The 13,951-nt window shown below is 32.1% G+C and overlaps 1 protein-coding gene across 2 annotated transcripts; it reads right to left on the bottom strand.

Moving 5' to 3' along the window:
* Positions 1 to 5,363: 5,363 nt before the first annotated feature.
* On the bottom strand, positions 5,364 to 13,798 carry LOC140060672 (uncharacterized). 2 transcript variants are annotated; one of them, XM_072106981.1, is made up of 16 exons: positions 13,713 to 13,798; positions 13,430 to 13,599; positions 12,620 to 12,736; positions 12,110 to 12,223; positions 11,554 to 11,769; positions 11,188 to 11,301; positions 10,654 to 10,797; positions 10,339 to 10,500; positions 9,537 to 9,626; positions 9,094 to 9,351; positions 8,569 to 8,907; positions 8,407 to 8,484; positions 8,067 to 8,114; positions 7,805 to 7,840; positions 7,016 to 7,318; positions 5,364 to 6,626 (listed from the first exon to the last, which is right to left on the bottom strand). In XM_072106981.1, exons 2-15 carry the CDS (start codon positions 13,470 to 13,472, stop codon positions 7,017 to 7,019), a joined length of 2,061 nt encoding a protein of 686 aa, XP_071963082.1. In that variant the 5' UTR covers positions 13,473 to 13,599; positions 13,713 to 13,798; the 3' UTR covers positions 5,364 to 6,626; position 7,016. The 2 variants fall into 2 exon arrangements, with proteins under 2 accessions (XP_071963082.1, XP_071963083.1); XM_072106982.1 differs by having other exon boundaries at positions 5,364 to 7,318.
* Between the last annotated feature and the right edge of the window lie 153 nt (positions 13,799 to 13,951).

Raw genomic sequence — 13,951 nt, 5'->3', positions numbered from 1 at the left:
TACAGGGATTTTTTCCAAAAATGGCAATTTTTCGACCCTTTTATTTTTCGATAAAACTGGTGTCTATGGTACTACAAGGTGATGATAAAGCAATATATGATCATACAGAAAAATATTATAACATAATAAATGAATTTTAAAAACTTGATATTTTGGCCATTTTTGGAAAAAAATCCCTGTACTATAGTACAAGGATTTTTGCTAACAAGGCCAACAGCCATAAGTCGCGTGCTAAAACGCATAGTGATGCCGGACCGACCGACAGACCGACCGACCGACATAGTGAACTATAGAGTCGCGTCCACGCGACTAAAAATGGCCATTTTTCGATAAAACTGGTGTCTATGGTACTATAAGGTGATGATAAAGCAATATATGATCATATAGAGCAATTTTATAGCATAATAATTGAATTTTAAAAACTTGATATTTTGGCCATTTTTTAAAAAAATCCCTGTACTATCTGTGTGACTTAGGCAATTAAGGAGAGCTGACTTATGATCTGCCTAACTCACTGCTTATATCAATATACTATATTTTTTGTGTTTCTGCCTAAGTCAGCTGTGTGACTTAGGCAATTAAGGGGAGCTCACTTATGATCTGCCTAACTCACTGCTTATATCATTATACTGCCCTCTGTACATTATCTGAGTGCTTTTATATACATTTGCACATGCTCAGATCGTGTTTCTGCCTAAGTCAGCTGTGTGACTTAGGCAATTAAGGAGAGGAGATTCATGATTTTTTAAATAAAATAAGAAATACATTTTATAGTATATTTTTTAACCCATTTGTTACAAATTCTTTCTCTTTTATTGCTACTTTCCTTTTCTAAAATCATCAGTGTTAATTTTAATCTGAAGAGCTGATGCTATTAAATTTTGTTACTTAAAGGTAGCATTTTTTGTATGTAGATGATATTGACAGCCTCATAACAAAAGTGTTTTCTGCCTAAGTCAGCTGTGTGACTTAGGCAATTAAGGAGAGCTGACTTATGATCTGCCTAACTCACTGGTTATATCATTATACTGCCCTCTGTACATTATCTGAGTGCTTTTATATACATTTGCACATGCTCAGATCGTTTTTTGTGTTTCTGCCTAAGTCAGCTGTGTGACTTAGGCAATTAAGGAGAGGAGATTCATGATTTTTTTAATAAAATAAGAAATACATTTTATAGTATTTTTTTTAACCCATTTGTTACAAATTCTTTCTCTTTTATTGCTACTTTCATTTTCTAAAATCATCAGTGTTAATTTTAATCTGAAGAGCTGATGCTATTAAATTTTGTTACTTAAAGGTAGCATTTTTTGTATGTAGATGATATTGACAGCCTCATAACAAAAGTGTTTTCTGCCTAAGTCAGCTGTGTGACTTAGGCAATTAAGGAGAGCTGACTTATGATCTGCCTAACTCACTGGTTATATCATTATACTGCCCTCTGTACATTATCTGAGTGCTTTTATATACATTTGCACATGCTCAGATCGTTTTTTGTGTTTCTGCCTAAGTCAGCTGTGTGACTTAGGCAATTAAGGAGAGGAGACTCATGATTTTTTAAATAAAATAAGAAATACATTTTTATAGTATATTTTTTAACCCATTTGTTACAAATTCTTTCTCTTTTATTGCTACTTTCCTTTTCTAAAATCCTCAGTGTTAATTTTAATCTGAAGAGCTGATGCTATTAAATTTTGTTACTTAAAGGTAGCATTTTTTGTATATAGATGATATGGACAGCCTCATAACAAAAGTGTCTAAGTCATCTCATTGCTTATATCAATATACTATATTTTTTGTGTTTCTGCCTAAGTCATAGTACAAGGATTTTTTCCAAAAATGGCAATTTTTCGACCCTTTTATTTTTCGATAAAACTGGTGTCTATGGTACTATAAGGTGATGATAAAGCAATATATGATCATATAGAGCAATTTTAAAGCATAATAATTGAATTTGAAAAACTTGATATTTTGGCCATTTTTGGAAAAAATCCCTGTACTATAGTACAGGGATTTTTTCTAAAAAATGGCCATTTTTCTACCCTTTTATTTTTCGATAAAACTGGTGTCTATGGTACTATAAGGTGATGATAAAGCTTATATCAATATACTATATTTTTCGTGTTTTCTGCCTAAGTCAGCTGTGTGACTTAGGCAATTAAGGAGAGCTGACTTATGATCTGCCTAACTCACTGCTTATATCAATATACTATATTTTTCGTGTTTCTGCCTAAGTCAGCTGTGTGACTTAGGCATTCTGTTACTTTTGTTACTTAAAGGTAGCATTCTGCCTAAGTCAGCTGTGTGACTTAGGCAATTAAGGAGAGCTGACTTATGATCTGCCTAACTCACTGGTTATATCATTATACTGCCCTCTGTACATTATCTGAGTGCTTTTATATACATTTGCACATGCTCAGATCGTTTTTTGTGTTTCTGCCTAAGTCAGCTGTGTGACTTAGGCAATTAAGGAGAGGAGACTCATGATTTTTTAAATAAAATAAGAAATACATTTTTATAGTATATTTTTTAACCCATTTGTTACAAATTCTTTCTCTTTTATTGCTACTTTCCTTTTCTAAAATCCTTAGTGTTAATTTTAATCTGAAGAGCTGATGCTATTAAATTTTGTTACTTAAAGGTAGCATTTTTTGTATATAGATGATATGGACAGCCTCATAACAAAAGTGTCTAAGTCATCTCATTGCTTATATCAATATACTATATTTTTTGTGTTTCTGCCTAAGTCAGCTGTGTGACTTAGGCAATTAAGGAGAGCTGACTTATGATCTGCCCAACTCACTGCTTATATCATTATACTGCCCTCTGTACATTATCTGAGTGCTTTTATATACATTTGCACATGCTCAGATCGATTTTTGTGTTTCTGCCTAAGTCAGCTGTGTGACTTAGGCAATTAAGGAGAGGAGATTCATGATTTTTTTAATAAAATAAGAAATACATTTTATAGTATTTTTTTTAACCCATTTGTTACAAATTCTTTCTCTTTTATTGCTACTTTCATTTTCTAAAATCATCAGTGTTAATTTTAATCCGAAGAGCTGATGCTATTAAATTTTGTTACTTAAAGGTAGCATTTTTTGTATATAGATGATATTGACAGCCTCATAACAAAAGTGTCCAAGTCATAATTTTTTTTTTTCTGCCTAACTCACTGCTTATATCAATATACTATATTTTTTGTATTTCTGCCTAAGTCATAGTACAAGGTTTTTTCCAAAAATTGCCATTTTTCGACCCATTTATTTTTCGATAAAACTGGTGTCTATGGTACTATAAGGTGATGATAAAGCAATATATGATCATATAGAGCAATTTTATAGCATAATAATTGAATTTTAAAAACTTGATATTTTGGCCATTTTTTGAAATAAATCCCTGTACAATAGTACAGGGATTTTTTCTAAAAATGGCCATTTTTCTACCCTTTTATTTTTCGATAAAACTGGAATCTATGGTGTACTATAAGGTGATGATAAAGCAATATATGATCATATAGAGCAATTTTAAAGCATAATAATTGAATTTGAAAAACTTGATATTTTGGCCATTTTTGGAAAAAATCCCTGTACTATAGTACAGGGATTTTTTCTAAAAATGGCCATTTTTCTACCCTTTATTTTTTTCGATAAAACTGGTGTCTATGGTACTATAAGGTGATGATAAAGCTTATATCAATATACTATATTTTTTGTGTTTTCTGCCTAAGTCAGCTGTGTGACTTAGGCAATTAAAGAGAGCTGACTTATGATCTGCCTAACTTACTTAAAGGTAGCATTTTTTGTATATAGATGATATCGACAGCCTCATAACAAAAGTGTCCAAGTCATAATTTTTTTTTTTCTGCCTAACTCACTGCTTATATCAATATACTATATTTTTTGTATTTCTGCCTAAGTCATAGTACAAGGATTTTTTCCAAAAATGGCCATTTTTCGACCCTTTTATTTTTCGATAAAACTGGTGTCTATGGTACTATATAAGGTGATGATAAAGCAATATATGATCATATAGAGCAATTTTATAGCATAATAATTGAATTTTAAAAACTTGATATTTTGGCCATTTTTTGAAATAAATCCCTGTACAGGGATTTTTTCCAAAAATGGCCATTTTTCGACCCTTTTATTTTTCGATAAAACTGGTGTCTATGGTACTATAAGGTGATGATAAAGCAATATATGATCATATAGAGCAATTTAAAAGCATAATAATTGAATTTGAAAAACTTGATATTTTGGCCATTTTTAGAAAAAATCCCTATACTATAGTACAGGGATTTTTTCTAAAAATGGCCATTTTTCTACCCTTTTATTTTTCGATAAAACTGGTGTCTATGGTACTATAAGGTGATGATAAAGCTTATATCAATATACTATATTTTTCGTGTTTTCTGCCTAAGTCAGTTGTGTGACTTAGGCAATTAAGGAGAGCTGACTTATGATCTGCCTAACTCACTGCTTATATCAATATACTATATTTTTCGTGTTTCTGCCTAAGTCAGCTGTGTGACTTAGGCAATTAATAAGGAGAGCGGACTTATGATCTGCCTAACTCACTGCTTATATCATTATACTGCCCTCTGTACATTATCTGAGTGCTTTTATATACATTTGCACATGCTCAGATCGTTTTTTTGTGTTTCTGCCTAAGTCAGCTGTGTGACTTAGGCAATTAAGGAGAGGAGACTCATGATTTTTTAAATAAAATAAGAAATACATTTTTATAGTATATTTTTTAACCCATTTGTTACAAATTCTTTCTCTTTTATTGCTACTTTCCTTTTCTAAAATCCTCAGTGTTAATTTTAATCTGAAGAGCTGATGCTATTAAATTTTGTTACTTAAAGGTAGCATTTTTTGTATATAGATGATATTGACAGCCTCATAACAAAAGTGTCTAAGTGATAATTTTTTTTAGTTTTCCTGCCTAACTCACTGCTTATATCAATATACTATATTTTTTGTGTTTCTGCCTAAGTCATAGTTCAAGGATTTTTTCCAAAAATGGCCATTTTTCGACCCTTTTATTTTTCGATAAAACCAGTGTTTATGGTACTTTAAGGTGATGATAAAGCATTATATGATCATATAGAGAAATTTTATATCATAATAATTGAATTTGAAAAACTTGATATTTTGGCCATTTTTTGAAAAAATCCCTGTACTATAGTACAGGGATTTTTTCTAAAAATGGCCATTTTTCTACCCTTTTATTTTTTGATAAAACTGGTGTCTATGGTACTTTAAGGTGATGATAAAGCATTATATGATCATATAGAGAAATTTTATATCATAATAATTGAATTTTAAAAACTTGATATTTTGGCCATTTTTCGACCCTTTTATTTTTCGATAAAACTGGTGTCTATGGTACTACAAGGTGATGATAAAAGCAATATATGATCATATAGAGCAATTTTATTGCATGATAATTGAATTTTAAAAACTTGATATTTTGGCCATTTTTCACAAAATAAATTTCCCTGTACTATGGACATCTTCAGGGAAAATAGCGCAAATTTCTCAGAATTGTTTGTCGTTGAAATGGGTTAAATATAGACTTATCTTTCATACAAAACTAAAGATAGGTAGTAATGCTGTAAACAATACAAAAACAACGCATTTCTATTTTATTGTCTAAACAGATAACACCTAATAATTATACATATTAACTAATGAATATATAGTTATAAGTATGCAATTAATATTTTGATTTATTTATTTATATCACTACACAAGAAGTACTCCTCAATTGTAAATTAATTAAAATCTATTTAGGCTATAATTTACAAATGTTTTTTTTAACAAGAATAAAATAAATTTTCAAAAGAGACAAATTGTAACTTTCCATGATTTTGATGCAAATTAACATTTAGGTTGTCTTTGTGGAAAATATTGTTAATTTTCTGGTTGGAATGTTTTTCTCTTTGTATATGGATCATGTACTATACAAAATAAATGAGTAAATGAATGAATGAATTTGAACACCGTAGATGCTAAAGATATCAAATCATAACTAGAGATTCTTGCTGTTTTTTTTACAGACAGTTATTAAACCTCACTGCCATTTACATGGTAACAGATCTATCTTGATTTTTTCTAGATATTCTTTGTAAAACAAAAAGATATCTCAAGTTTGTAACCAATTAGTTTCTGGGTCTTTAGTATTTGTACATAGAAGTCTCATGCAGTTAAATAAATATATCAATTATTTTAAATACCAAACATTGTAAATACCATATAGATGATACAATCATACTGAAACAACAATTCTATGTTTTAATCAACTAGTTTGCTACATCTTGAAAAATATATACATACTTGGGCAATTATGCCCTATTTACTTGGGCAATAGACACAGTAAAATGTGCCCTATTTGCCCTATTTACTTGGGCAATAGACATTAAAATGTGCCCTATTTGCCCTATTTACTTGGGCAATAGACACCATCAAATGTGCTCTATTTGCCCTATTTCTTGGGCAATAGACATTAAAATGTGCCCTATTTGCCCTATTTACTTGGCAATAGACACCATCAAATGTGCCCTATTTCAATATTTGGCCTAAAGGCCATACATAATGGATAACTGTTTCTTGGATTTTCTAAGGAAAGAAAGACAAAAAGTTTGAACGTCAAGAAATAAATGTAATTCAGATGTAAACAAAAACAAATTAAAGGTGATGATGATGGTGACAACATGCAATATGTTAACATTTTTATTTCATCGTTTTTGTTTTTATTTATTATTATAGTAGTAAATTGTATTAGTTTAAATGTAATGTGTATTGTTTCTGGGGTCTTTCTCGAGACATGAAACTTGATTTCTTCTAGAGAAGACCCCAAATGATGGCTTATTACAATGTTTTCATTTATGTACACACCTATATATTATACTGTATAATGCCATTGTTGAACAAATAAATGTTTTTTTGAACTTGAACTTTTGATGATGATATATTGATTGTGATGACAAAGATAGATTAATAATTACTTTAATTGTAGCCATAATTCTCCAAGATTTTTACTGCATCTCTTCTTCTGAAGGTGTGCAGGTCATTCTTAAATTGTGCCACGGTCAATTCCGGCTTACTCGCTTGCAACCAATCGAAAAGTGCGGTAGATGCGCTAACGACAGGCATTTTACCGCTCCATACATGGATAGTTGAATTGCATACACCGTAGTGACCAGCCAAGTTACGCCAATCGTGAACACAAGGAATCGGGAGATCCAGTCTATCTATCAGGTCTTTGCGACATTGAACCTGTAAACCAGCCAGAGTGTCTGGGCTGAAAACTGATGAAATAAAGAAATTCATGAATATTGTAAAAAATACAATGCTGATGGTAATGAAAGGATGAAGTGACAACACAGATGAGCAACGGATTGCGTCTACACACACATACATATTGCTTTGCTGTTGTTTTTTCATGTTTTACATTGTTGTATACATGTATTTTGTTTGAATTTATAGAGGACCACTTATGCTTGGTTCCCAGTAGCGACGCAACTTAACGCAAATGCCCTTTTAATAATTGTGTTTGCCCCCGCCTACGTGAAATCAAACCTGCGATGTTAAAACCACTTGTGATTATGCAATACAGCACTTTGCGTCGATACATTGCTGCGTTACGTTGCGTTCTAGTGGGAACCACGCTTTAATATCAGCTTACTTTTTTAATGAAGAATCTGCACAGGTTATCTTCTTTACAGTAAATAAATAAAAGTAAATAAATAAAAGTAAATAAATAAGCTACGGATTTAGTGGATAATTTTACTAACCTTTCTTCAAAGATTCTCTTGATTCTGACATATTTACTAGAATTGCAAAAATAAAGTTTAAACATACAATGACTGTGCTTATTAGGCTTAGTAGGCTAAGTACTGCTTATTTGTGTTATTTTTCGGACCGTCATTGTCTTTCTGTAGTATATCAAACAAACTCATTTTGTATAAATTATTATTGGACAATAAAAGTTGTTGAATTTTTTAACTTTGAATAATAACGATGAAAAAAAGAAAATTAAAAAAAGGGAAAACTTACCTTGTCTGTTTGTTCTCCAATTAAGATTAGATGGTAATGAGGTTGGGCCTGTAAAGAAAATGAACATTGTTCAGCACTAGTACCACTATGTTACTGGGTGGAAGCACCTAATATGAGTATAGTGTTGGGTTGGTAGGTTGGTATTTATAGACCTCAGTGGTCTTATTCATCATTCACACTTAACTTTAAAAAAAAAAATCTTCTATCTAAATTTAAGGGAAATATTTAAAAATTCATTAGGTCAAGTGAAATACTATTTCACTTAAGTGTAATTGGTGAATACGGCCACAGGTACTCACTAAGTTCATTAATGGAGGAAGATAATATGAGTTAAGTATACCTGAATGAGAATCATCGTTTATAATTTGTTGGTTTTGATTCAGCGGCAAAGATACACATTCATTCATGGTTTCAACTTCTGAGGAGAAAAAACGTGGAATATATAAGGACAAGCAATTTGTTTGAATGTAATTGAGAGCCTGAGAAGGAAGCAGAAACTTACCTTTCATTGAAACAGAATTCATTCCATCTTCGCTGATGTGTCTTTTCTTGCCACTAGCTGATGGCACATAATCAATTGACTCTTCCTTGTAAGCAATACCTGTGGAGAGTGCTGCAGCGCTGGGCAATGAGCTCTGCAGGGCTTCACTCCCCACATGTCTTGGTTCTGGCTTGGGCATCTTGTTGTCTGCTACTTCATTATTGTGGTCTTTGTTTCTGACATCTTTATTGTAAGAGATGTCCTGAGCTCTACGAATACCTTCGTTCATACTTAGAGAGTTGTTGGAACAATTTAGAACAAATTTTCCTTTTACAGCGTTTGGGTTTTCTGGCTGGTAATCTAAAAAAAATATTGACAAATCTTGTGAATCCCAAGAAAATTGAATTCTTGAATCCATTTTTTAGTTTTGTATTTGTAGTTTATACCTCCTTATAAACCTTTGAGCTGAAATAATAATTTGATATTTGCTCCATAATATTCCCAAATTTTAAAAGAGCGTTGTTCAACCATATTCCAATTACATACCTTGTGGTGGATTGCTTTGAAGATCCACAGGATTTTCCGACCTGATGTGCATGTCATCTACTTGCTCTATCGGCTTTCCATCCAGCTTAACAATTTCGTGTCGAATTGTTTCAATTTCTTGTGAGTTAATTTGGTGTTCAGCTTTGCCTTGTTCTGTTTGTCTTTCACTAAAAGATTTCTCCATGGATGTCAAGTTGTTGACTACAAGTCCACTCATTGGACCCTGTTTCTCGTTGGCATGGGATGGAACACACTTTCCTATAGAAACAAATTGTTTGAATGTGTAACATCAATCTTAAGCTCTGTTTACACTATCAAACTTTATGTGACAAAATATGTATGATGCGCCCATATATGGACATGATGATGTCATCACTACCATGTTTGGGAATATCACTACCAAATTTGGGCACATCACATTTCTTTTTGTTTATAATCATCACCTGTATCTTCTTCATTAGCCTGACTTATATCAGGGCGCGTTCCTCCAGAATAATACTCAGACTCCTCTGGCTCTGACTTGAATCTTGGCTCTGAAAATAAGTACATCCTTACCTTAATAAGAAGGAAAAGAGAACTACTTGTATAGGTTGCATCCTCTCATACATGTAATGTGCTAGTCGTATTCTATATGTTAATGATACTAATGTTAAAGAAGGATGCTTAAATAATAGTAGTAAAATGAGATTTACATTTTAAAAGATGACTATGTGTAAAAAAACTGGAAAAATAAAAACAAATTTAGATGGAATTTAACAAAATCTTTGTCAGCTCTACTGTGTTTATCTTCAAGAGAAGATAAAGACAACCTTAAGCCATTGCTTTGTAGCAAAGTGTCAGAGCTATGGCACTTACTTAGTTGTAAGATTTTAAACCTTCTTAGGTTTAATAACATCCTATACAAATAGTATATCAACTTTGCCAATGGTCTTTCTGTGCAATAAGGTTAACTCACAAAGCGTCGTAATTAAACATGTTTAAAGTTCTCCCGACGACCTAAAAACTACGCCCAACGTTATCTCAATACGACTCATCTCGTCGGGATTCTACTCAGACAGCACCAACGAGTCACAACGTTTCGTCAAGCCTCGTTGTATGTCTGAGTTGGCATTAATATGAAGCTACTGTGCAGTTAGTAGGGACAATGCTAACAGATTGCATAGCTTGGTTAGCATGTAATCCCAATAGTTTCCTATTTGGATGCTTCAATCTGTGATATTAATATAAAATAAAATAATGATCTACCTCTACACCAAATAGAAAGAGATTTCTTTGCAATTGACTGTAAATCATCATCATTGTACTTCACTTTGATTTTAATAAAAGATTGATCAGAGAAGATGTTGTTACTCGTCATCTCCAGAAGAACAAAATTTGGAATTTGTGTAGCGTAATCCCGAAAGAGAACTGTAAAAAAATTTAAAAGAAACAAACATTTAACATTTATTAATTTAACATTGCATATAACAACATTTTTTAAACAAGAAGAACAATCACTGTTCTCTATTTGTCCTAGTTAAGCTTTTCAATGCTGTATTGTTTATTTTGGCTAAAACTTACGCTTCTTAATTTTGTCCTTGTGTGTCTCAGATTGATCCAATGCCTTAATGAGATGATCGCTTATAATCACCATGCATTTATCTTGATTATCACCCGCAACAAACGCCTCCAAATCACTGAAAATTAGTTCTGCTATCTTGCTTCCTGAGATTTAGAAAACATATCATCAATGTGCACTTTGAGATATCCAACAAACTACAGGTACCAGGTTTGTTGTCCTACAGTGCAGTCAACTCTCCTAATACCGAAAAATAGAAACTTTCCCAAAACAACACTTTTCTTGAGGTCCAAAAGGTCCCAGATTCATTGTTACAATTAAAAATACATTCCATTTCCAGAAAAACATACATTTATTGATTTTATTTATTTAATTATTTCAAGAATACCTTACGGGGTGGGCCATCCAGCCGAAGATGATCATTAGGGACCCTCACAAAAATACAACATGACGAGACATAAACATGTAACATTTGGTCAGACTGTCTGGTATTGGAATAGTTGACTGTAGTAAAATCAAAGAGTTGATCGTAATACCTGGTCTGTAGAATCGTCTGAACTCACAGCTGTTTTCTGGATTAACTTCATCTTCCAAAGCATCACTTAAATCATGTAAGAATTGCTTATTTTCACCAGCATGTATTATGTGAACTGCAACAAAAAAAAAAACATCTTTATTAAATGAACAATTTTATCAGTCAAGTCAAACAAATTACATTTACTCAACATTTTCCCTCAAACTATGAGCACAACATTTAAATATTGTAATCAAAAAATTAGAATTCAAGAAATCTGATTTGATTTTGAATCTTATTTATTTATTCGTCCATGTGCAAAATTTTAAAATATTTGAATACTGCAGTAATCCTGCAGTAACTGTAAAAAATTAATGTAAACCCTTACCAGAGTTGATCTGTTGATCATAATCATCATGAAATCCATTTTCATCGACATAAGCTGTATTTCCAAACCAAAGCTTGTAAATCTCATTGCAGAGTAAATCAGCGTTCATGTCCAACAGCCACGTGTTTGGTAGAAACTCACGCACCTCTTCATCCTTCACGTTGAGTCTGAGGCAAACAATCAATGGATATCCATCTCTTTTTTTTGTTAAACTTTCTACAAGTGAAAATGGAGTACTGTAATAATTAATATCAAAATTCAGTATCTACAAACTACAATATATACACATGTAAAGGCAATTTTTCAGGTGTATTAGAGTAACGGAATGTGGTGAATGGAAAATAAAAATATAGAATCTGTGTTATTTCTTTATGATCATTTACACAAAACGTGGAGCAGACAGGTGGTTGAGCGGAAATCTGCTCCTCAGAATGGATCTATTCTACGTGGAACAAGCATGTGGTTTTCTGCTTACCGTTACTGCTCGTCCGTGTAAATTGGCCTTAAAAGGGCAACTTTTACCATCCAAGTTACAAATAGCCAAGCAATCTCTTACCCTGAAAGTTTTGTAAAGTATCCTTTGTACTTTTCCTTAGAAACTGTAGAACATTTTGTGAGATAATGCAAATTCCCCATCCTTCTAGTGCTTCAACTTGTTCAATCAGTTTGTCTATAAAAAGTAAACAATCTTTAAGCTCTGTCTACACTATCAAACTAGTGTGATGTGCCCAAATATCGTAGTGATATGACATCATCATGTCCATATATAGGCATCACATTTTGTTGTCACAAAGTTTGTAGTCACATAAAATAGCATATTCTGTAGGTTTATGCCTAGAAAACTACTTTTTAAATATCCAGTATGGAAGATGGAAGATTATCATTATCATTATTATCATCATATCCAAATAAATCAACCTACTAGAGAAGAGCATTTACAAAAGATAATTTGTTGTATAATTTAGTTCTTTATTTTTAGGTTGGATCAACAAAATAGAACATCACTTTTAAAAGATATTGTGAAATGATACTAGATGTAAGAACCAAAGAAATGTACTCAACCTACCGAATGAGACTTTGTTCCGACGGTACTTTGATGCACGTTCTGGTTGAAGCTTTTCATCAATCTTTTTTGCCAATGACTTTATGTCATCAGGTGAATTTTCACAATGGAGGATTGAAACTGAAACATAAGTTTATATTTCAACACTTTCAAAAGGAGTTGGGGATGAGGTTCATGAATGAAATCAAAGATAGCCTACTGTAATCAGTTTGTATATTATATTAATATTCACTAAATGTTTCATTCCAGATATAATATACATTTGTGCAGGAATTTGACCCTTTGTGTCATTTGACATTAACACATTTTTGTGTAATATATTTGTGTAATATATTTGAGATTATATTTCGTTTTTTTGGATACACTTAGTAGCATTCATGGTCTGTAAGTTTATAAATAAGCTTAAGGAATCATAATTTTCATTGATCACATGATGAGAGAATGCTTTTTTTTATTTTTTTGTTGGACGAAAACCGTTACTATGTATTTGGGGTAAATTGGCACTGTAACGTTAAGTGTAGTTTACTTTTTCTGGTTAGTTCTTCTTTTATTCAAACGGTAAGTTTTAAAATCATTGTGTTCAACAGAAATCTGTATGGCCTACATTTTTAGTTCAATTTCTTAATTCTGTTGAGATATTATTATTAGTGGGAGGCATCAGTTGTCTGAAAACATGAATTTGTTCATGAATTTAATTAAACTAGTGCATCAAATGATAATATTAAACTGAAAAAAAAATCGCAAATAAAATTAATTGAAAGCATATATTTTATACAAATAATGTCAGTGATTCTCTTTAAATTGTATACATACCAATGCCCAGTTTCTTGTCCAACTGTTTTTTTTCTCCTGGCATATTTACGTCTACGCTCTAGGCCAGGCTGGTGAGGGTTTACCGACACGAATTCCGTCTGCTGTTGTAGGCGATGCTACGCTGTCCAGCAGGTTGGTAGTTGCACAGGAGTTGAGCCCAGGTTGGATGCCTGTTTAGAAGACGGAAGACAAAACAACTTTGAAATTACAATTTATTTCAGGCGCCATTTATTTCAATGCTCGGAGAGTAAAAATATTGAATAAATACACAATAAATACTTACTTTATTCAACAATTTTGGTTAGAAATTGCAATGACGTTGTTGCGTTTCTGGCGAAAAAATGCAGACACAACAACTGGAAATTCCATTTTTCTATTTTTATTTTGGAAGAATAGCTCCCTCTTTCTACTGCAGAAATGTATTACGTCATTATATTCAATTCTGATTGGATGACTGAGTAGCACTGCTCTTGAATATTCAAATTAACTCGATTAACACGTGGAATCGTTATTGAAATGCGA

This window comes from Antedon mediterranea, chromosome 10 (genome assembly GCF_964355755.1).
Source record: "Antedon mediterranea chromosome 10, ecAntMedi1.1, whole genome shotgun sequence".
Lineage (NCBI taxonomy): Eukaryota > Metazoa > Echinodermata > Crinoidea > Comatulida > Antedonidae > Antedon > Antedon mediterranea.
The sequence above is the reverse complement of the archived record's forward strand: the minus strand, read 5'-3'. Positions and strand labels throughout refer to the sequence as shown.

Coding starts and splice junctions, on each gene's coding strand:
- LOC140060672 (XM_072106982.1), bottom strand. CDS start 13,472: ATGCCAGGAGAAAAAAAACAGTTGGACAAGAAACTGGGCATTG. Junction 12,737..13,429: donor GGACAAGAAACTGGGCATTG/GTATGTATACAA, acceptor CTTATGTTTCAG/TTTCAATCCTCCATTGTGAA. Junction 8,115..8,406: donor AAACGATGATTCTCATTCAG/GTATACTTAACT, acceptor TTTTCTTTACAG/GCCCAACCTCATTACCATCT.